The sequence below is a fragment of the Bombina bombina genome, chromosome 3 (genome assembly GCF_027579735.1).
Source record: "Bombina bombina isolate aBomBom1 chromosome 3, aBomBom1.pri, whole genome shotgun sequence".
Classification (NCBI taxonomy): Eukaryota; Metazoa; Chordata; class Amphibia; order Anura; family Bombinatoridae; genus Bombina; species Bombina bombina.
The window spans coordinates 216,507,725-216,530,094 of record NC_069501.1 but is presented as its reverse complement, the minus strand read 5'-3'; the positions used below and the strand labels follow the sequence as shown (position 1 = coordinate 216,530,094).

General features: G+C 38.5%; 1 protein-coding gene across 1 annotated transcript in view; it reads left to right on the top strand.

Annotated features, from left to right (window-relative positions):
* Window positions 1–22,370, top strand: part of CPD (carboxypeptidase D) — a 266,314-nt gene that overhangs the window by 195,230 nt on the left and 48,714 nt on the right. The window contains exons 14-15 of the mRNA XM_053706136.1: window positions 6,404–6,539; window positions 7,033–7,182. Coding sequence (XP_053562111.1) covers window positions 6,404–6,539; window positions 7,033–7,182 — 286 coding nt within the window. The remainder of the gene's footprint in view (window positions 1–6,403; window positions 6,540–7,032; window positions 7,183–22,370) is intronic.

The following is a 22,370-nucleotide window of genomic DNA, read 5'->3' as shown; positions in this document are numbered from 1 at the left end:
CCCCCCTGCTCCGGTACCTTAGTGCTCTGGTCACCCAGTTGATAAAGGAAGCAGCGGTTGTTGAACTCTTGAAGGAAACATTGCACTTTTGCTCTACTCCTGGCGGGGAAGCAGCTAAACATCTTCCTGCTCACTGGAGGATACTTTTGGAACGCATCCTGCCTCCTTCACACACTGTGCAACCATCTTCAGGAAGCACAGCGCTACTGACTCCGCTACGGTTTCTACGGTTCATCGGCGGACCTCAGGAGGGGGTAAGAGTACTACACTGGAGCGGGGCGGCATTTTGAGCATAGTATACATTGCCACTATAGGAATTTTCCATACCAATTTTTAGGACAACTGGGCTGTTGTCTAGCGTTAGGCTTAGATCATTTGACTCTTAGGGGGCCATGCCACTGTTACTCTTGTTAGAGGGTTGGTACTTTGGTGGACTCTGGTGTTTCCTTTTAACATTTCATTATCTCTTTATTACTGGGAATTGGTCTGCCATTATTTCCCACTATGGAGCAGTCTGGGGCTGCATGCACAGCTTTGGAGCACTAAGTTCTGTTCTACAGTCTCACTCTCACCTCCAATTGTTATTCTTCTCTGAGTGGTGGCCAGAATCAAAAGGGAGACTGTATCAGCAATACTGATAGCTTCAACGTGGCCCTACAGGACCTGGTACACTGACCTAGTACGGATGTCCAGTGTTCTTCCATAGTTCCTGCCCCAGCGTCCAGATCTAGTCATACAGGGTCCATTCTTCTATCAAAATCTTCAATGGCTTAGCTTAACTTCTGTGAGAATTGCACATATTCTTCAGTTTCTTCAGGAGGGCCTTGATAAGAGCTTGTCAGCCAGTTCTATCACGTGCCAGATTTTTGCTTCATAGGAAGCTTACTCATCTTCCTGATATTCAATCCGGCTCTGGTTAGAATCAGACCTGTGCTTAAACCAGTTTCTCCGCCATGGAGTCTTAATTTGATTGTTAGAGTTTTACAACTTCCTCCATTTGAGCTGATGCATTCTTTGGATATCAAGATCCTATCCTGGCAAGTCCTGTTCTTGTTGGCTATTTCTTCAGCACAGAAGGTCTCTTATGAACTGCCTTATTTGTTGTTCCATTAGAAGTAGGAGGGATACGCAGGAAGGGTTGGTCAATAAACATGATCATAAAATAGCATTATTAACAGTTAGGATGGAAAGATATTGAAAACCGCGCTAGGCGCAACAACTTAAGATTGTTAGGTCTCCCAGAGATCCCGGCCTACTCTGACCTCATATGTTACCTCACAGTTACTCCCACAAATCTTAGGATTTACTAAAGAAAAGCTGCCAATCGCTATAGAAAGGGCACACAGAGTAGGCCCAAAAAGACTAAATCAAGATGGGTCCCCCCGAGACAGGATGGTCATATTTAAAATGTTAACTTTTCAAGACAAATTAGAATATCTCCAACTCTTTCGTAAAAACTCACCCCTGGCTATTGATAATCACAAGTTATTATTATTTCAAGATTTTTCTAACGAAACACAAATTAAAAGGAGGGAGATGTCTCCATTTTTTCCACAATTGTTAGATAAAGGTTATAAAGTAAGAATGGTATACTCTGCTAAAATTATTGTAGAAAACAACTGTAAAATAGACAATTTGAATAATAGTCAAGAAGCCAGAAACTTTCTGAGACAATATAAAACTTAAATCACTTTTCTTTTTTAAAAACCAGGCCTAGTTGGTATTATTAATACCGTGTGCAATGGTAACAGCTGTCAAATATATCTTTTTGTATACTTTTTTCAGTTTTAATAATGATGATGCATATGATATAATACACCTCCCGGTGTCTATAGATAGGGGATTCCGGCTTTTTTTTTTTATTATTATTTTATAGGTCCCCGTTTTTTTTTCTCTTCTTTCCTTCCTTCTATATTATGATTCATTTTTATCTGGTAATGTATAGATATGTCAACACCAATTAAAATTCTATCCTGGAATGTGGGTGGAATAACATCTCCTATGAAACAAAAACAGATCATAGTTCAATTAGGTAAACACTTACCCGATATTTTATTTTTACAAGAGACACAGCTCAAAATTAATGAACTTCCTAAACTTAAGTCACGATGGGTAGGTAAAGTCATAACGACCCCATGTACTAATCGCAAATGTGGTGTAGCAATTCTAATTAATAAAAAATTAGATTATCAAGTTACAGCTACAGAATTGGACCCTGGTAATAGGTTTATAATAATACATATAACTATAAATGGTCTTCCCTATATTCTTTGAAACATTTATGGTCCAAATCATTTTGCTAGATCATTTTGTAACACAATCCAAAAGAAATTATTCCCATATTGTAGTACCAGACTGGTGGTCGGAGGGTGACTTTAATATGGTTCTTTGCCCTAAAATGGACAAACTGTTTATGAATAAAAAACATGCCAATAAATCTACTAAATATTTTAAGAATTTTTGCTTTTCTCTTAAGCTCAATGATATCTGGAGAATCAAATTCCCCGATGTCACCTCCTTTACTTTTGAGTCTAAATCGTACGCCACCTTTTCCAGAATTGATTATATTCTTATCTCAGAACAAATACTCTTTTCAGATTTAATACCTAAGATTCATGATATTCTTATCTCAGACCATGCGATAATCTCGCTCGATATATATTCAGGTCAAAGAGCAAGCTCTCATAGTTTTAGTTTTCCTCGTTATCTCTCGCGTAATACTAAATTTATACAGTGGTTAAACAACCAATGGCAAGATTATTGTCGGAATAATTTCTCTTACCACAATAAAACAGAATTTTTTTGGGAAGCCTTTAATGCTGTTCTTAGAGGACAAGTTAAGGCCTATATGGTTCACTATAAAAAGAAATAGCTATTAAAAGAAAAGCAATTATCTAATCAGGTAAAGAATTCTTTTAACCGATATAAACTTCAACCCACTAGGCACAACTGGTCAGTATATACGGAAAGCAGAACTGCAAGAGACATCTTTATTAAACAACAATGTTTAGAGGCGGAAAATAAACTATCTAACCGATTCAAAGGTCGTTATGGATATTCAGCCAAATACCTGGCACAAATTGTCAAGAATGATAAAAGCAGGAACTTTGTGTCTGCTATTAAAGTTAACCAGATGAGATATACTGAGAATCAAGATATCAGAACCGCATTTTTTAATCATTTTCAGAAATTATATGCAACACAAGACATAGATACCATTAATAGAGATATATTCTGGGCTAATTTAAAAATCTCTCAATTATCTGCAATAGACTTAGAAATTCTTAATACTCCAATTTCTACGCAAGAAATAGTGTCAGTTATTAAAAATGCAAAAATGAATAAGGCAGCGGGGCCAGACGGGATCCCAATAGAGTTTTATAAAGCACTCTCTGAAGAATTAGTGACTTTTTTGCAAGTATTCTACAATAATTATTTCCTATCTGATTCCACAATATCGAACTATTTCTCGGCTGCAAATATAACTCTTATTTACAAAATAGATAAGGACCCTGAACTTCCCTCATCATATAGACCCATATCCGTGTTAAATGCGGACTACAAAATTCTCCTCACTATTTTAGCCAACAGATTGAAAAATCTTTTGCATAAAATAATCCATGCAGATCAAACTGGGTTCATGCTGGGCCGTAATGTATCCTCTAACCTCCGTAGAGCTGAAATTGTATTAGACTATTTTTGGAACCAGAACTCTCTTCAAAAGGAATCAGGTTCAGATAAAGCTATCCTATCCGTCAACGCCGAAAAGGCTTTCAACACCATATCCTGGGATCATTTGCTATGTTCATTGGACCATTTTGGTATCAAAGGACATTTTGCTAAATTTATCTAAAAAATTTATTGTAATCCATATTCCTCATTGCTTATTAACGGTACTTTGTCTGACACAATTTTCCTTGGTCGAGGTACGAGACAAGGATGTCCATTATCCCCTTTATTATTTAATATTTCTATCGAACCCCTCGCTATCTGGCTAAGGAAAAAACTAACAGGAATCCGGATTGGCTCTACGACTTTTAAACTATCGCTTTACGTGGATGACTTGCTTATATTTTTAGAAAACTTGTCTAATTCTATCCCGAAAATTCTTAAACATCTGACCTTTTTTAGTTCTTTTTCGGGCTATAAAATTAATGCTCAAAAAAGTGAAATTTTGTGGGTACAAAAAAAGAGAGGAAGCTATTTAAACCACTGTTTTAAAAACACAGATAGCATTAAATATCTTGGCATTACATTACATAAAAACCCGAATTTGTGGTACAAATTAAACTTCATACCAATATTAGAAAAAGCTATTGTAGATTTGAAAAATTGGGCCTCCCTTCCTTTATCCCTTATAACACGAATTAATTTAATTAAAATGATAATATTTCTGCGTATACTATATATATTACAAAATCTCCCAGTTTTTATTCCCAATAAAGAGATACGCAAATTCTATTCCGTATGTTCTCAATTTTTATGGAAAGGGCACAGACCCCGAATATCAATAGCCAAACTCTCACAAAATAAGAGGGATGGTGGTCTGTCCCTTCCAGATATTAAAATGTACAATCTGGCCACTCTAGTCAAAATTGCCCTGGATTGGATCACAGAAGCAAACAAAATTGCTACAGTAGAAATAGAAAATAATTGTATATCCCCTTTTTCCTTAAAGGCTCTCCTCCATTGTCCGATCAACAAAATACCGGCAAATATTTCAAACTTATTATCATTCAGAAACATAATAATAGCCTGGCAAAAAAGTTGCAATATACTGGATATAGATTATAGATCCTCCGCCTTTTTACTGATACAAGGTAACCCACAATTTACCCCAGGTATACATTGTGATATTTACCGAGTTTGGTCTCAAAAAGGACTTAAATATATTCAACAACTAATCTCCCCTTTTGGAGACATTCTTCCCTATAATGATCTCTTAAATATGTTTCAACTCCCTAAACATAGTCTATTTGCATTTTTTCAAACACGTCATTACATTAATTCTCAAGAGTTTCGTGGGGAGGAATATTATCAATAGTCTGAGATAAATAAAATCATTAAAAAAAAATTGGACGGCAAATGCACTATTGCCCTCTTATATAATATTATGCTGGCAAAACAAGCACAGCTCCCTCTCTATAAATTGTCGGCTTTTTGGCTTAAATTTTTCCCCCAATTTGAATCCTCTAATATAAGCCTCAGCTTTTCAGCCCTTAGAAAATTAAATATCCCAACTAGCTGGATAAAATCGCATACTAAATTATTACACAATGCATATTTAACTCCAGCTAAAATAGCTAAATTCTTCGTTGTCACAACTCCAAAGTGTCCAAAATGTAGTATTACAAATGCTGATGTGCTTCATATGTTTTTTAAATGTCCAAAGGTCAATCAATTTTGGGGCAAGATTAATTTATGGCATAAAAAGCATTATCAGGATAATTTTAAAATTCAAGCCTTCCATGTAATTTTTCTTATCCATCCTCACCAGATATTATCGAAACCAAAGAATATTAGTGTATTAAACACAATAATTTTGGCAACTAGAATTTTGATTCTTAAGAATTGGAAAGAGCCGCATACATTTAAATTTACACATTTTCGTAATTTGTTGCTTCAGCAAATAATTTTCGAAACATATAATACTCACTTCTATTCTAAAGGCAGGGCTGAGGAATTTTTTAGTAAATGGAATCCCATACTTAAGCTTTACCCTGGTAATATACAGAACCTTATCCTTGCCCCCACAGGTCATAGAAACTAATTGTAACTGTTTCTCTCTTAGAAGAGACATAGAACGTATCCAGGCATAAAAGGCAATAAATCATGTGCAGCGCCAGTTTTTTTTTTTTTTTTTCTTCTCTCTTTTTTTTTTTTTTCCCTCGGTTTTTGTATGTCTTGTTATTGGTTTTTATGGTAAATAGAAAACTTCCAGTCTGTATACAAGTAACGAGGGTCTTGCTTTATTATATATAGATGGATAATGCTTATGTTTTTTTTTCTCTTTTTATTTCTATTCAATGTACGAATCCGCATTTGATCATTATTTACCCTGCGTGGTGCATGATAAAAGCAAATGTGCTAAAATTTACTCTGTATACATTTCTGGAAATTAAATAAATGGTTTAAAAAAAAAAAAGTAGTAGGAGGGATACATAAAGCTTTGATAGGGTATATTTGCCTCTTCCTGGTGGCCAGATGAGTAAGACCTTGTGGGCTCTCACAACTAAGAAAGAAATTAATTTCATCAGGTAAGAATAAATTATGTTTTCATTTTATTTTTTTACTTTGGTGAACCCATATTAACTTATTAACCTTTTATATGTCTATGCTTTGCTAAGGGCCCAATGTTTTCCTGTTAAATAAGCTTAGAGTTATCATTCTCTTCTATGTTTAGCTTATTGACAGAACAAGAATTGTTATTGTGCCTTTGGTGAATCCTGATGGACGCTACAGAGCAAAAGAGAAAGAATGTTCTTCAACTGTAGGCCAAAACAATGCCAATGACAAGAATCTGGATTCTGACTTTATAAGTAAGGAGCTCGTATGATTTATATAACTAAGTGCCATTAAACAGTAGAATTGCTCTATATGAATCATGAAAGTTTAATTTTGATTTTAGTGTCCCCTTAAAATGGATGGACGTCAATCTTTTTAAAGGGACATTAGACACAAATTGTAAGCTGCATGATAATGTACATTCATATGAGAGTAAAATGTTGCAATAAGCAATGCAGCTTTATAAATGATGTATTACTTTCCTGCTTTTTTTCAAACTGGTTTTCCTGTCCCTTAGTTGCTAACCAACTACTAACTAATGCACATCAAGGTTGTATGAATTGTTGTTTGCACGTGTGCACTTAAAAGTTGTTTAAAATTGTATGCTCTGTCTAAATCATTAAATGTAAAATACAGTATTGCTTAGGAGTATTTCTGTTCCTTTCAGGGTGTACAATACTAGAATAAATTATCATATATTACAGACATTGCCCATCAAACGTCTTTCATACTGTTTTCTTCTTCTAGGCAATTCTTCTGGTTCTGCTGGAGAGAGGGAGAAAGAGACCAATGCTATCATTGATGGCCTGATCCTGAAGCAGGATTTCACCCTCTCCGTAGTTTTAGATGGTGGTTCTGTATTGGTTACTTACCCATATGATTATCCAGTACACACAAGTGAGTGAATAACGTATAGATATGAAATAAATACTAGACATTGCGCACCAGTACTAGTTTAGTGCAATATTGTTTTGTTTTAATGCAGAAATCATACTGTTTACAATAAAAATGTTAATATATTACCTTATATTTTCTACTGTTTAACTGTTCACAGTTATTCATATGTATTGTGAATTCTGTTTTCTTGGATTACACTAGGCATTAGCCAAGTCTGGTGTATGATGGCTAATCTTATAACAATGAACCAAAGAGGGGTGTGGGAGAAATGTCTCTATAACTGAACAAAATATATGTGAATACAATATATATGTCTCAACTCTCCAAAAAGCACGTCGAAAATTTGTAGCTCCCAAAATGAACTGAAGGTAAAATACACACACTTTCAAATAGTAATGAGGTTCACAATGTAATAGTAGTATCCATACATCAAGCATTTATACAGCTGTAACTGGAAAAGCATGTATCTAGAAGAGCCATATGTATAAAGCTTCAGCATAGGTGTCTCTCCACCATAGATAGAGTCCTTGCAACTTACAGTCCAAGCCGCTGACTTGTGTGATCACCATAGGAGTTCTCTGTGTTCCATGTCCTCGGCGTCCCTACTCACAGCTACGCGCCACTCCAAACCCAACCTCCATCACATGGGGTCCAATCCGTCAGTGGGTGGGACGTATTCGGTGCTAGCTGACGACGATGTCGTTGTCTAGGGAACCACCAATCAGTGTCCTGATATGAAAGCGTGAAGATAGTGTACGCACTGGATCGATCCACGTACTCTCAGGCCACTCAATACCTGAATAGTGTGTGTTCCTTTTGTCCAGGGGAAAAAAGGTGTGCTGAGAGGGAGTCCAGGCAGGATACTGGATGCTCTAACAGGCCATAAATATACTTGCCAAAGTGAAAAAATAAATAACAATCCAGAGTGTATATAAAACGTAGCGTTTATTGGATTATTCCACTTAAAAATATATAGGTCAAATAGCAACAGGCAGCACAAAGGAGATGCATGAACACCTCGGGGCTGGCAGGCTTACGCGTTTCGGCATTGCGTAGCTATGACTACGGCACAATAGCTATGCTATGACTACGGCGCAATGCCGAAACGCGTAAGCCTGCCAGCCCCAAGGTGCTGCCTGTTGCTATTTGACCTATATATATTTTTAAGTGGAATAATCCAATAAACACTACGTTTTATATACACTCTGGATTGCTCTTTATTTTTTCACTTTGGCAAGGCTAATCTTATAAACCTTAGAAAAATAACAAATCTGTGGGTGAAGCAAATCACAAAATCACAAATCACAAAATAGTAAGTAGCAGATACAATAAAATCTTATTTAACTATTTTATGTTTCTGATGTCTCCAAATGTTTGTAGAAGCCAATACACCCTCAATTTCAGGTCTTCTTCCAGGAAGATAGAGGCCATTCATGGTCTCCCAATCACTTTATTTCAGTTTTAAGACACGATGAGTCCACGGATCATCTTAATTACTAATGGGATATTCACCTCCTGGTCAGCAGAGGAGGCAAAGAGCACCACAGCAGAGCTGTTAAATAGCTCCTCCCTTCCCTCCCACTCCAGTCATTCTCTTTGCCTACGTTAGTGATAGGAAGAGGTAAAGTGAGGTGTTAGTATAGATTCTTCAATCAAGAGTTTATTATTTTTAAAGTAGTGCAAGATTGTGCTGCTTTGTTCTAGGGTGTAGCCGAAGTCCATATCAGTCTCGTCAGCAGAGCTTTGGTGGCTTTAAAGCAATGGGAACTTGTGGGACATAATTCTCACTGTGCCTCCCATACATTGATGCTGCCCTAACCCCGATGGCTTAAGTAAGATTACTCAGGCTGCATCCTCATCCACAGGGCTATGTGAGGGAGAGGCCCTCATAAACCTGCTGAGCTGCCCTGCTGTCGGGAAGATTGTAGAGGCAAGTGCTGACTTTGTTTTTCTGGGGTCTAGGACATTAACTCAGAGAAAAGTGGGCACTTCAATTTAATTAATTAATTAAACATATAAGGCTCATTTGATAGGTGCTTTGTATGTTTGGGACTTCAAGCTCTCTTTATTGGAGGGTATTTGGACAGCAATCTCTGCAGGCACTAGGGCTGGGAGTTAAGCTGCTTTTTATTTTTTGCTCTGGTGGTTTATTATTTTCCTACGGCTTAAACAAGTAGATAAGCCGGTCGGGAGTTAAACAGTAACGCCCACGATGGGCGGGGCTTAAAATTTGCGTGCTTCCTGTATCTGCGCAGTACTCTGTACACCTGCTGTGATAGAGACGTCTGGAGAGCATATCACTAGAACCACATGGTTTTTCTAATACTTGAAGCAGGCGGTAGTACTTGTGTTCCGGTTTTGTTGGTGCGGTTGTTCTGGATCGATCCTGTTCCTCAAGGGGGATAGTGAAGTCCGGTTGGCAGGTAGGCGCCTCAGCAGAGTTGCTGAGGTGTAGGGGTGTCATAATTCTAATTATTTTTTCCTTTATTCGTTTATGGGTACGTTTTTGTTACCGTGCAGTAAAAAAGTTGCACTTTTAAATTTAAAGGAACAGTAACGTTTTTGGCATTCAAACTTTTTTAGGTAAAGTTAAAGTTTGTATTGCATAATTATACTATTGTGATTCAGTATGGACCAAGGAGACTTGCAAAGTGTTACTTGCTCCTTGTGTTTTAATGCAAATGTGGAACCACCTATCCCTTTCTGTCCCTGTTGTATTGAGAGGACTTTAAACTACAGGGAAAATATTTTTTTTCTAAGCAAATCTTTTAACAGGTGGATACTGTCCAAGAGTCTAATGATGAGGTATGCCGCAGCTTTCTCCCCAAGCGTCTCAAAATTTACCGCCCGCACAAGCAGTGCCCTGCACTTCTGCTATAGCTCCCGCTGGAGTTACTTTAAAAGACATTGCTACTCTTATGTCTTCTACAATTTCTGATGTATTGTCTGCTTTCCCAATGTTGCAGGGCAACCGTAAAAGGAAATCCAGACATTCAGTAAGTCCTGATGCAATTGTTGCAGTTTCGGAGGTACCCTCCCAAGGCCATGTAGAGGAGGGTACTGCTGCTTCATCTGAGGGTGAAATCTCAGATTCAGAAGGTTTATTGTCTCTGACGAACTCAGAGGTTGTAACTTTTAGGTTTAAGTTAACACCTCAGTCTGTTACTCAGGGAGGTTTTGGTTACTTTAGACGACTGTGACTCCACGGTTGTGGTTGCCCCTGCGAAGTCTAGTAAATTAGACAGATATTTCGAAGTTCCTTCTTTCTCAGATGTATTTCCGGTTCCAAAGCAAGCTTCAGGGATCGTTACTAAGGAGTGGGAGATACCAGGCATTCCTTTTTCTCCCTCCTCTATTTTTATGAAGATATTTCCCATAGCTGACTCTTTCAAGGAGGCTTGGCAAACAGTTCCTAAGGTGGAAGGAGCTATTTCCACTCTAGCCAAGAGAACCACTATTCCTATAAAGGATAGTTGTGCTTTCAAAGATCCAATGGACAAGAAGTTAGAGAGTTTACTTAAAAAGATTTATGTTCACCAAGGTCTGCTATTACAACCTGCTGCGTGCATTGCTACAGTCACTAGTGCAGCAGCATATTGGTTTGACGCTTTGTTCGATTCTCTCAGGACCGAGACTTCTTTGGAGGAGATCCAAGACAGGATAAAAGCTCTGAAGCTAGCTAATGCTTTTATTACGGACGCTTCCCTTCAGATTATTAAACTGGCAGCTAAGAGTTTGAGTTTCTCTGTCCTAGCCCGCAGAGCCTTATGGTTAAAACCTTGGTCTGCGGACGTGTCATCTAAGTCTAAGCTTCTAGCAATTCCTTACAAGGGGAAAACCTTGTTTGGACCTGGACTAACGGATATTATCTCTGATATTACGGGAGGTAAGGGTCATCTCCATCCTCAGAATAAGAGAAACAAACAAAAGGGACGACAGAGTAATTTTCTTTCCTTTCAAAATTTCAAGGGAAATCCTTCCTCTTCCTCTAAGCAGGAGCAATCTAAGTCTACATAAAGACCCAACCAGTCTTGGAACAAAGGTAAACAATCCAAGAAGCCTGCTATTGAATCCAAAACAGCATGAAGGGCATGCCCCCGATCCGGGACTGGATCTGTTAGTGGGCAGACTTTCCTTCTTCGTTCAGGCTTGGGTTCGGGATGTTCTGGATCCCTGGGCAATAGAAATAGTGTCTCAGAGATGCAAATTTGAGTTCAAAAGTTTTCCTCCCAGAGGCAGGTTTCTTCTTTCAAGGTTATCTGCAGACCAGATGAAAAGAGAGGCGTTCTTACATTGTGTAAGAGACCTCGTTGTCCTGGGAGTGATTGTTCCAATTTCAGTACAGGAACAGGGTCAGGGTTTTTATTCCAATCTGTTCGTGGTTCCCAAAAAGGAGGGAACCTTCAGACCAATTTTAGACCTAAAGAGTCTAAACAAATTTCTCAGAGTACCGTCCTTGAAGATGGAAACTATTCGTTCCATTCTACCCTTAATCCATGTGGGTCAGTTCATGACAACTGTGGATTTAAAGGACGCATACCTACATGTTCCTATTCACAGGGATTATCACAAGTTTCCAAGATTCTCCTTTCAAGACAAACACTTCCAGTTTGTGGCTCTCCCTTTCGGCCTGGCCACTGCTCCCAGAATTTTCACAAAGGTTCTGGGGTCTCTGTTGGCGGTACTTCGGTCAAGGGGCATAGGGGTGGCGTCTTATCTGGACGATATTCTAGTCCAGGCGTCAACGTTTCAACTAGCAAGATCCCACACCGACATAGTGTTATCTTTCCTGAGAACTCACAGGTGGAAGGTAAATTTGGGAAAGAGTTCCCTAGTCCCATGTACAAGAGTCATTTTCTTGGGAACCGTTATAGACTCATTGGCCATGAAGATTTTTCTGACAGAAGTCAGGAAATCAAAGATTATAGATACCTGCCGAGTTCTTCAGTCCACTCCTCGGCCGTCAGTGGCTCAGTGCATGTAGCTAATGGGGCTGATGATGGCAGCAATGGACATCATCCCAAGCAATGGACATCATCCCATTTGCTCGTTTCCATCTCAGACCTCTGCAGTTAAGCATGCTCAGGCAATGGAATGGAGATTATCCTCGGTTAACTCTGGAACAGGAGACAAGGGACTCTCTCGAATGGTGGTTGTCTCTGGATCATCCTTCCCAGGGAACCTGCTTTCGCAGACCATCTTGGGTGATTGTGACAACAGACGCCAGCCTTCTGGGGTGGGGAGCAGTCTGAGGCTCCCTAAAGGTGCAGGGAATTTGGACTCACTCAGTCTGTTCACCCTTTAAACATTCTGGAACTGAGAGCCATCTACAATGCTCTTCTGACCTGGCCGCAGTTAACCATGGTCAAGTTTATCAGGTTCCAGTCGGACAATATAACTTCAGTGGCTTACATCAATCATCAGGGAGGAACAAGTAGTTCCTTAGAGATGGAGGTATCCAAGATAATTCAGTGGGCGTAGGCCCATTCATGCTGTCTGTCGGCGATCCACATCTCAGGGGTGGACAACTGGGAGGCGGACTTCCTGAGCAGGCAGACTTTTCATCCGGGGGAGTGGGAACTCCATCCGAAGGTGTTCTCCGATCTGATTCTCATTTGGGGTCAGCTGGAACTGGATCTCATGGCATCTCGTCAGAATGCCAAGCTTCCGAGATACGGGTCGAGGGACCCCCAGGCGGAACTGATAGATGCTCTGGCGGTTCCTTGGTCCTTCAGTCTAGCATACCTATTTCCTCTGTTTGCTCTTCTTCCTCGGGTAATTGCTCGAATCAAACAGTAGAGGGCTTCGGTGATCCTCATAGCACCAGCCTGGCCGCGCAGGATTTGGTATGCGGATCTAGTGGGGATGTCTTCTCTACCACCTTGGAGATTCTCGTTGAGTAAAGACCTTCTGATTCAGGGACCCTTCCTTCACCCAAATCTAGCTTCTCTGAAGCTGACTGTTTGGAGATTGAACGCTTAATTTTATCCATGCAGGGGTTTTCTGACTCGGTCATAGAGACCATGATTCAGGCTCGTAAGCCTGTAACTAGGAGGATTTACTATAAGATTTGGCGCAAATATATTTATTGGTGTGAATCCAAAGGCTACTCATTTAGTAGAGTTAGGATTTCTAGAATTTTGTCTTTTCTCCAAGAGGGTGTGGAGCAAGGTTCGACGAGTTCCCTAAAGGGTCAAATCTCAGCTTTCTCTATTCTGTTACACAAATGTCTGGCGGATGTCCCAGATGTATAATCCTTTTGTCAGGCCTTGGTCCGGATCAGGCCTGTGTTCAAACCAGTTACTCCTCCATGGATTATTAATTTAGTTCTCAAAGTTCTTCAAGGGGTTCCATTTGAGCCTATGCATTCCTTAGATAATAAGTTGTCTTGGAAAGTTTTATTTCTGGTTGCTATTTCTTCAGTTCGCAGAGTGTCAGAGCTCTCAGCATTACAATACGAATCTCCTTACCATATTTTCCATTCAGATAAGGTAGTTTTACGTACTAAATTAGGATTTCTTCCTAAGGTTGTTTTTGGTCTGAACATTAATTAGGAAATTATTGTTCCTCCTTTGTGTCCTAATCCTCCTACTCAGAACGACTTCTGCACAATTTAGACGTAGTCCTTGCTTTAAAGTTTTACTTACAGGCGACTAAGGACTTTCATCAGTCTTCTTCTTTATTTGTGATTTTCTCTGGAAACCGTAAGGGACAGAAAGCTACAGCTACTTCTCTTTCTTTTTGGCTGAAGAGTATCATACGTTTTGCATATGAGACTGCTGGACAGCAACTTCCCGAGAGGGTTACAGCTCATTCCACGAGGGCTGTTCTTCCTCATGGGCATTCAAAAATGAATCTTCTGTGGAACAGATTTGCAAGGCTGCAACTTGGTCCTCTCTTCACACTTTTTCAGAGTTCTACAAATTTGACACTTTTGCCTCGGCTGAGGCCGCTTTTGGAAGAAAGGTTCTTCAAGCAGTGGTGCCTTCTGTTTAGGTTCTCTGTCCTATCCCTCCCGTATCATCTGTGTACTGTAGCTCAGGTATTGGATCCCATTAGTAATTAAGATAATCCGTGGACTCATTGTGTCTTAAAAAAGAAAGGAAAATTAATGCTTACCTGATAAATGTATTTCTTTTTTGACACGAGGAGTCCACGGCCCACCCTGTTTTTTGTAAGACAGGTTTTGCGTTATGGTAAACTTCAGACACCTCTGCACCTTGGCTTTTCCTTTCTTTTCCTAGCTTCGGTCGAATGACTGGAGTGGGAGGGAAGGGAGGAGCTATTTAACAACTCTGCTGTGGTGCTCTTTGCCTCCTTCTGCTGACCAGGAGGTGAATATCCCATTAGTAATTAAGATGATCCGTGTCAAAAAAGAAATACATTTATCAGGTAAGAATACATTTTATTTTTTTTATTTTTGCAAGTAAACAAATTCGGAATAGTTGACTACTGCTGTAAATTGAAAATTGTTTTTCCAAAACTGTCTCTCTAGACAGTGTCTAGAACACCATTTAGTTGAAGGGAACACATTTTGGATCAAACATCTGGCACAAACGCATACAGTATGTCATGCCACAGCAATATATTTCTTTTTGGATTCAAGTTGTGTATTCTGTTTCTAGAAGGTTTGAACTTTGAGATTTATCGGCTTTTGTTTAAATATACTTTTAGATTTTTAGTATTGTTAGTTGGGATGGTTGTACAGCCTCAATATCATCTTTTTTTACATAGTTCCATATTTATTAATTTTCACACATACATTTTCCATTAATCAAGTTGGATTAATATCATCATTTTTTATTAATATCTTCGTTTTTTATTTCTACTCTATTGAAGTATATTTCTTTACAAATTGATTTTTAGTTTTTAAAACTCATTTAGGTGTTGATCACAATCTACTGAGGTATTTTCATCTCTTTTTGGAGGGGGGCATAAAATTACATTTTCTTGCATTTGATGGTGAGTGTCAATGAGCCTTGACATTTGGGATTGAATTCTTGTTATTAGGAGGTGGCAAAGAACCCCAAAGTAACAAAAGCCTTTAATCCTTCCCACCTCCCTGTGCTACCCAGTTTTTTACAGTTTCTACACTGATAGGGGTTCTTAGACCTATGTGCGACCCGTTACCCCTTCTGCTTATCGATTGTGGTTACTGGGGTATTTGAGTGCTTGGTTATTGGCACAATATGTCCTTATGTATTTGAGCCATAACCCCCCCCCCTCTCCGGTGTTGCAGGGACTTGTCCCTTAGCCTCCTCCTGTAGGTTATTCATGTACTCATCTCTCATATTCTCTGCTTTCACCTTTATAACACTGAAAAGTTCTCAAAGTCCAGCACCTGGGATCTAAGGTGTGCAAACACAGGGGCACTGCACAATACCCCCAGTAAATGTAGCAAGAGATAGTAGTCGCACCACCAAGTTCAGTGAATAATTTTCTTTATTGAGCCAAGATCAAAAAATCAGCAACGTTTCGGACACAAGTCCTTAATCTTGCATAACAGACACTGATTCACTTCTTATATACCCAAAATAAGTCACACCTGCACAGCTAATTGTAACACCTGAAAAGTCAGGTATAACATTAACAGCCAAATGTTGCCACCATGTGGTCAACTACAAACATTACACTTATCTAAATAATTTTAATTTAACTATTACTTATCCAGCAATGAATTAATACATAGTCTAAAATATATCTATGTACAGTGCAGACTCTCAAGCAGTATATGATTTTAACTTGTTCCTTCATACTACATATTAACAAAGATAGATGTAAACATTTTATTTAATAAAGATTTTCATAAAGATCCCTACAGAAAAATTGACCAATCTAATTCTTTATTCATGCCCCCTGGAGATAATGTCCCTAATTCATAAATCCAATACGCTTCACGTTTTTGTAATAATTTAATTCTATCACCTCCTCTTCTAGGATGTTGCACTTGTTCCAAAATCTGGAACCTTAATTGGCTTAGATTATGCCCTGCAGACAAAAAATGATGGGCAACTGGGGCATCCTTTTTCTTGGTTCTAATGCTACTTTTGTGTTGAACTATGCGTTCTTTGACGCACTGGGAGGTCTCGCCCACATAACCCAGCCCACATGGGCATTTAATCAAATATATCACAAAATCAGTATTGCAAGTGTAGTGTCCCTTAATGAAATATTTTTTGCCAGTATTTGGATGACTGAATGTTGGCCCTTTAATAATACTGTTACAATTTGAGCACCCTAAACAGGGAAAACTACCCAGATTTTTCTTACCAAAATAAGTTTGAACTGGTCTCTTAGATGGACCAATATCTGCCCTTACCAGAACATCTTTTATGTTTTTTCCTCGTTTAAAAGCTGGCATAGGGGGAATCTTAAATTCCTGAATATTAGGATTACAGGTGCTCAAAATGTGCCAATGCCTACGAATAATCTTCATAACCTGTTGATTCCAAGGGGCAAATTGACTTACAAAAACTAATCTAGGGCTTTTTTTATTATCATCCATCATAGGTTTTTTCTTTTCCAATAACAACTCTCTAGGGGTGTTTAATGCATTCCTAAATTCAGTCTCAATTAATTCACATGGATAACCCCTTTGTAGGAAACGATCCCCCATTTCTTTAAGCCTGTCTTTAACCACTGTTTCATCAGACACAATACGCCTTACACGTAAAAACTGGCTCCTGGGTAAAGATCTTACCAGTGAAGGGGGGTGTGCACTTTTATAGTGCAGGAGAGTGTTGCAATCTGTATCTTTCCTATGAAGGTCCACAGTTAGACCTGATTTACACTTTGACACAACTGTGTCCAGAAATACAACACTCTCCTCACTATAGACTAACTTAAATCTAATGTGACTAGTTGCTGCATTTAATTCATTCACAAAATTTACCAGGGTTCCAATGTCGCCCCCCCACACCCCAAACACATCATCAATATAGCGCCACCAGGTGGCGCCATATGATAAAAATAAAGAATTATTATAAACAAAATGTTCCTCAAACATATTCATAAAAATATTTGCGTATGTGGGAGCGACATTGGAACCCATGGCGGTCCCTTGGAGCTGAAGATAATAATTGTCCTCAAAAAGAAAATAATTACACCTTAAAATAATATTAAGTAACTGCAAAATAAACTCTGCCTGTGAAGTAGTGTATCTATCAGATTCACTCAGAACTTTCTCCACTGCTCCAATCCCCGCCTCATGTGTGATAGCTGTATACAGCGATGTCACATCCAGACTAAAAAGAATGCATTTATTATCCCCTAGATACAAATCACGCAATTTAGCTAGAAAATCTCGTGTGTCTTGGATGTATGAATTAGAGTTAACAAAGGGTCTAAGAACCTTATCCAAATATATTGATACCTTGGACAATACTGAGCCCATGCCGGCCACAATTGGGCGGCCAGGAGGTGCTTGCAGAGTGTACATCACAGGAGTGATGTCCTCAGATTCTAGTAAAAACCTTCTCACATCCTTATCAATAATGCCATTATTAAATGCAAATCGAACACAAGCCTCAATCTCCTTTTTTATCTCAAAGATAGGGTTGTGGGTCAATTGTTTATACACATTAATATCAGATAATTGTGTTTTAATTTCTTGGACATAATATTTTTTGTCTAATAAAACAATTGACCCACCCTTATCCGCACTTTTCACCACCAATTGTTTATTCTTACTTAGATTATCTAAAGCACATTTATCCTTAGATGTAAAATTCTTATTGTACTTTAAATAATTAGTATGTGACCCAGTTTTTTTATCCAAAGCTACAATATCATTTTGTACCAATTGTATATATGTTTGTACCCCAGGATTTACCTGCACAGGTGTAAATACACTTTTATTCGAAAGACCTAGTATGTTCAAATTCAATGCTCTATCAGTTACAGTGTGAACATCTCTCTTCCCACCACTTGCAACATCAGGCATTTCAGAAAAAAAGCTTTTAAGTTTTAAAGTTCTAAAGAACCGATTTAAGTCCTTTTGTAGCTCAAAGCTGTCCCCTTTGTTTTGTGGGCAGTAGGAGAGGCCCTTATCGAGCAAACCCTGTTCTGTAGATGTAAGTGTAACATTGCTTAAATTAATAGTTACATTTTGTTTCTGCGGGTTTTCACTCTCTGACTGCCTGAAGCTCCCGGTTGACGCTTCATGCTTCCTTTGGCGATTCCACTTGTGTTTCCTGCCTCCACGTCGCTTGTGTGTTGTTCCGTGCCTGATTCCCCCGACCCGGACTCAGAAGTTGTGCCCTCCGAACTATTGGAGCTCTGTCTTGTCCCGGACTTGCGTTGTCTGCGGCGCCGGAAACCGGAAGTGTCCCCTCCAAATCTGTTCCTTGGATCACTCAGCCAGCGGTAAACAGTTCCGGTAGTGTAGTCACTCTCATCCCGGGCAAACTTCTGTTTCTTCCGTTCCTGGATCTCTTTTTTCAAAGTATCCATCTGTGTGTCCAGGGAAGAAATCAATGACTCCATCTCTGTACCGGGTAAGTTTGCAGCCAATTCCTTCTTCATCTCTTCTATCTGTGCACTCTGTTTATCGATCTCTTTTTGCAAACACTCCACAGTTAACACCATCAAATCAAAACTGCATTTATTCAGAATCATCTCAAATTTCTGGCAGTATTCTTGGTTATCTGTCATCAAAGTGGGTCTGGTATGCATACGTAATCCTTTTGGGATACGTTTCACCCTATGGTATTCAGCCAAAGTCACTGCATGCAGCTCAAAAGCCACATGTTTTTTGCTTAAATATTCAAGCTTTTTACCTACTGCCTGTGAAGGTGAAGACTTCAGAAAGTCCCTTGAGCCACGAGTCAAAGTGGTAATTCTCGCGGCCTCCATGTCTGTATATCCAAATGTCTTAGGCTCTATATTCTCTTGTATTGTTTCCATGATCTCCAGTGCAAAGGAACAACTTGCAGACAAAATAGTGAAAAGTTCTCAAAGTCCAGCACCTGGGATCTAAGGTGTGCAAACACAGGGGCACTGCACAATACCCCCAGTAAATGTAGCAAGAGATAGTAGTCGCACCACCAAGTTCAGTGAATAATTTTCTTTATTGAGCCAAGATCAAAAAATCAGCAACGTTTCGGACACAAGTCCTTAATCTTGCATAACAAACAGACACTGATTCACTTCTTATATACCCAAAATAAGTCACACCTGCACAGCTAATTGTAACACCTGAAAAGTCAGGTATAACATTAACAGCCAAATGTTGCCACCATGTGGTCAACTACAAACATTACACTTATCTAAATAATTTTAATTTAACTATTACTTATCCAGCAATGAATTAATACATAGTCTAAAATATATCTATGTACAGTGCAGACTTTCAAGCAGTATATGATTTTAACTTGTTCCTTCATACTACATATTAACAAAGATAGATGTAAACATTTTATTATTTAATAAAGATTTTCATAAAGATCCCTACAGAAAAATTGACCAATCTAATTCTTTATTCATGCCCCCTGGAGATAATGTCCCTAATTCATAAATCCAATACGCTTCACGTTGTCCAAGGTATCAATATATTTGGATAAGGTTCTTAGACCCTAATTCATACATCCAAGACACACGAGATTTTCTAGCTAAATTGCGTGATTTGTATCTAGGGGATAATAAATGCATTCTTTTTAGTCTGGATGTGACATCGCTGTATACAGCTATCACACATGAGGCGGGGATTGGAGCAGTGGAGAAAGTTCTGAGTGAATCTGATAGATACACTACTTCACAGGCAGAGTTTATTTTGCAGTTACTTAATATTATTTTAAGGTGTAATTATTAAGGTGTAATTATTTTCTTTTTGAGGACAATTATTATCTTCAGCTCCAAGGGACCGCCATGGGTTCCAATGTCGCTCCCACATACGCAAATATTTTTATGAATATGTTTGAGGAACATTTTGTTTATAATAATTCTTTATTTTTATCATATGGCGCCACCTGGTGGCGCTATATTGATGATGTGTTTGGGGTGTGGGGGGGCGACATTGGAACCCTGGTAAATTTTGTGAATGAATTAAATGCAGCAACTAGTCACATTAGATTTAAGTTAGTCTATAGTGAGGAGAGTGTTGTATTTCTGGACACAGTTGTGTCAAAGTGTAAATCAGGTCTAACTGTGGACCTTCATAGGAAAGATACAGATTGCAACACTCTCCTGCACTATAAAAGTGCACACCCCCCTTCACTGGTAAGATCTTTACCCAGGAGCCAGTTTTTACGTGTAAGGCGTATTGTGTCTGATGAAACAGTGGTTAAAGACAGGCTTAAAGAAATGGGGGATCGTTTCCTACAAAGGGGTTATCCATGTGAATTAATTGAGACTGAATTTAGGAATGCATTAAACACCCCTAGAGAGTTGTTATTGGAAAAGAAAAAACCTATGATGGATGATAATAAAAAAAGCCCTAGATTAGTTTTTGTAAGTCAATTTGCCCCTTGGAATCAACAGGTTATGAAGATTATTCGTAGGCATTGGCACATTTTGAGCACCTGTAATCCTAATATTCAGGAATTTAAGATTCCCCCTATGCCAGCTTTTAAACGAGGAAAAAACATAAAAGATGTTCTGGTAAGGGCAGATATTGGTCCATCTAAGAGACCAGTTCAAACTTATTTTGGTAAGAAAAATCTGGGTAGTTTTCCCTGTTTAGGGTGCTCAAATTGTAACAGTATTATTAAAGGGCCAACATTCAGTCATCCAAATACTGGCAAAAAATATTTCATTAAGGGACACTACACTTGCAATACTGATTTTGTGATATATTTGATTAAATGCCCATGTGGGCTGGGTTATGTGGGCGAGACCTCCCAGTGCGTCAAAGAACGCATAGTTCAACACAAAAGTAGCATTAGAACCAAGAAAAAGGATCCCCCAGTTGCCCATCATTTTTTGTCTGCAGGGCATAATCTAAGCCAATTAAGGTTCCAGATTTTGGAACAAGTGCAACATCCTAGAAGAGGAGGTGATAGAATTAAATTATTACAAAAACGTGAAGCGTATTGGATTTATGAATTAGGGACATTATCTCCAGGGGGCATGAATAAAGAATTAGATTGGTCAATTTTTCTGTAGGGATCTTTATGAAAATCTTTATTAAATAAAATGTTTACATCTATCTTTGTTAATATGTAGTATGAAGGAACAAGTTAAAATCATATACTGCTTGAGAGTCTGCACTGTACATAGATATATTTTAGACTATGTATTAATTCATTGCTGGATAAGTAATAGTTAAATTAAAATTATTTAGATAAGTGTAATGTTTGTAGTTGACCACATGGTGGCAACATTTGGCTGTTAATGTTATACCTGAATTTTCAGGTGTTACAATTAGCTGTGCAGGTGTGACTTATTTTGGGTATATAAGAAGTGAATCAGTGTCTGTTTGTTATGCAAGATTAAGGACTTGTGTCCGAAACGTTGCTGATTTTTTGATCTTGGCTCAATAAAGAAAATTATTCACTGAACTTGGTGGTGCGACTACTATCTCTTGCTACCTTTATAACACTGGATAGGTTTCAGTCTATGTTGAGGCCTGTTTTCTCCTCAGAGTACATTGTTTGCCTGAGGGACGTAGATGGGTTATGGTTGGTGGCTCTGTTTTCACCTCATGGAAACATTTGTCAAAGACCTTCCATAATTTGGTCGCAGGGACTTGTCTTTTGCCTTCTTCTATGGATCTACAATATAATCCTGTTCCCTAACCTCTGGGGATATGTTTTAGTACTGGTTTGGCGTTCTACTGGTTTACTGGTAGATGAGTCTTGGTAAGTATAATTTTTATCTATATGATACTCTATAGCCTTATGTGACTATTTAGTCAAGCCGGGGTGCATCTCCCAAAGCAAAATATAGAAAACCGTCCATAGAGAGCACTCGCCATGTTTCAAAAAAGGTGTTTAATCCGTGTTAACATTTTCAGGATATAACCCCATCTTCAGACAAGTGGACAAACTATATATATATATATATATATATATATATATATATATATATATATATATATATATATATTATTTTTTTCATGTAATTGGCAAGAGTCCATGAGCTAGTGATGTATGGGATATACAATCCTACCAAAGTTTCCCAAACTTTAAAATGCCTATAAATACACCCCTCACCACACCCACAATTCAGTTTTACAAACTTTGCCTCCTATG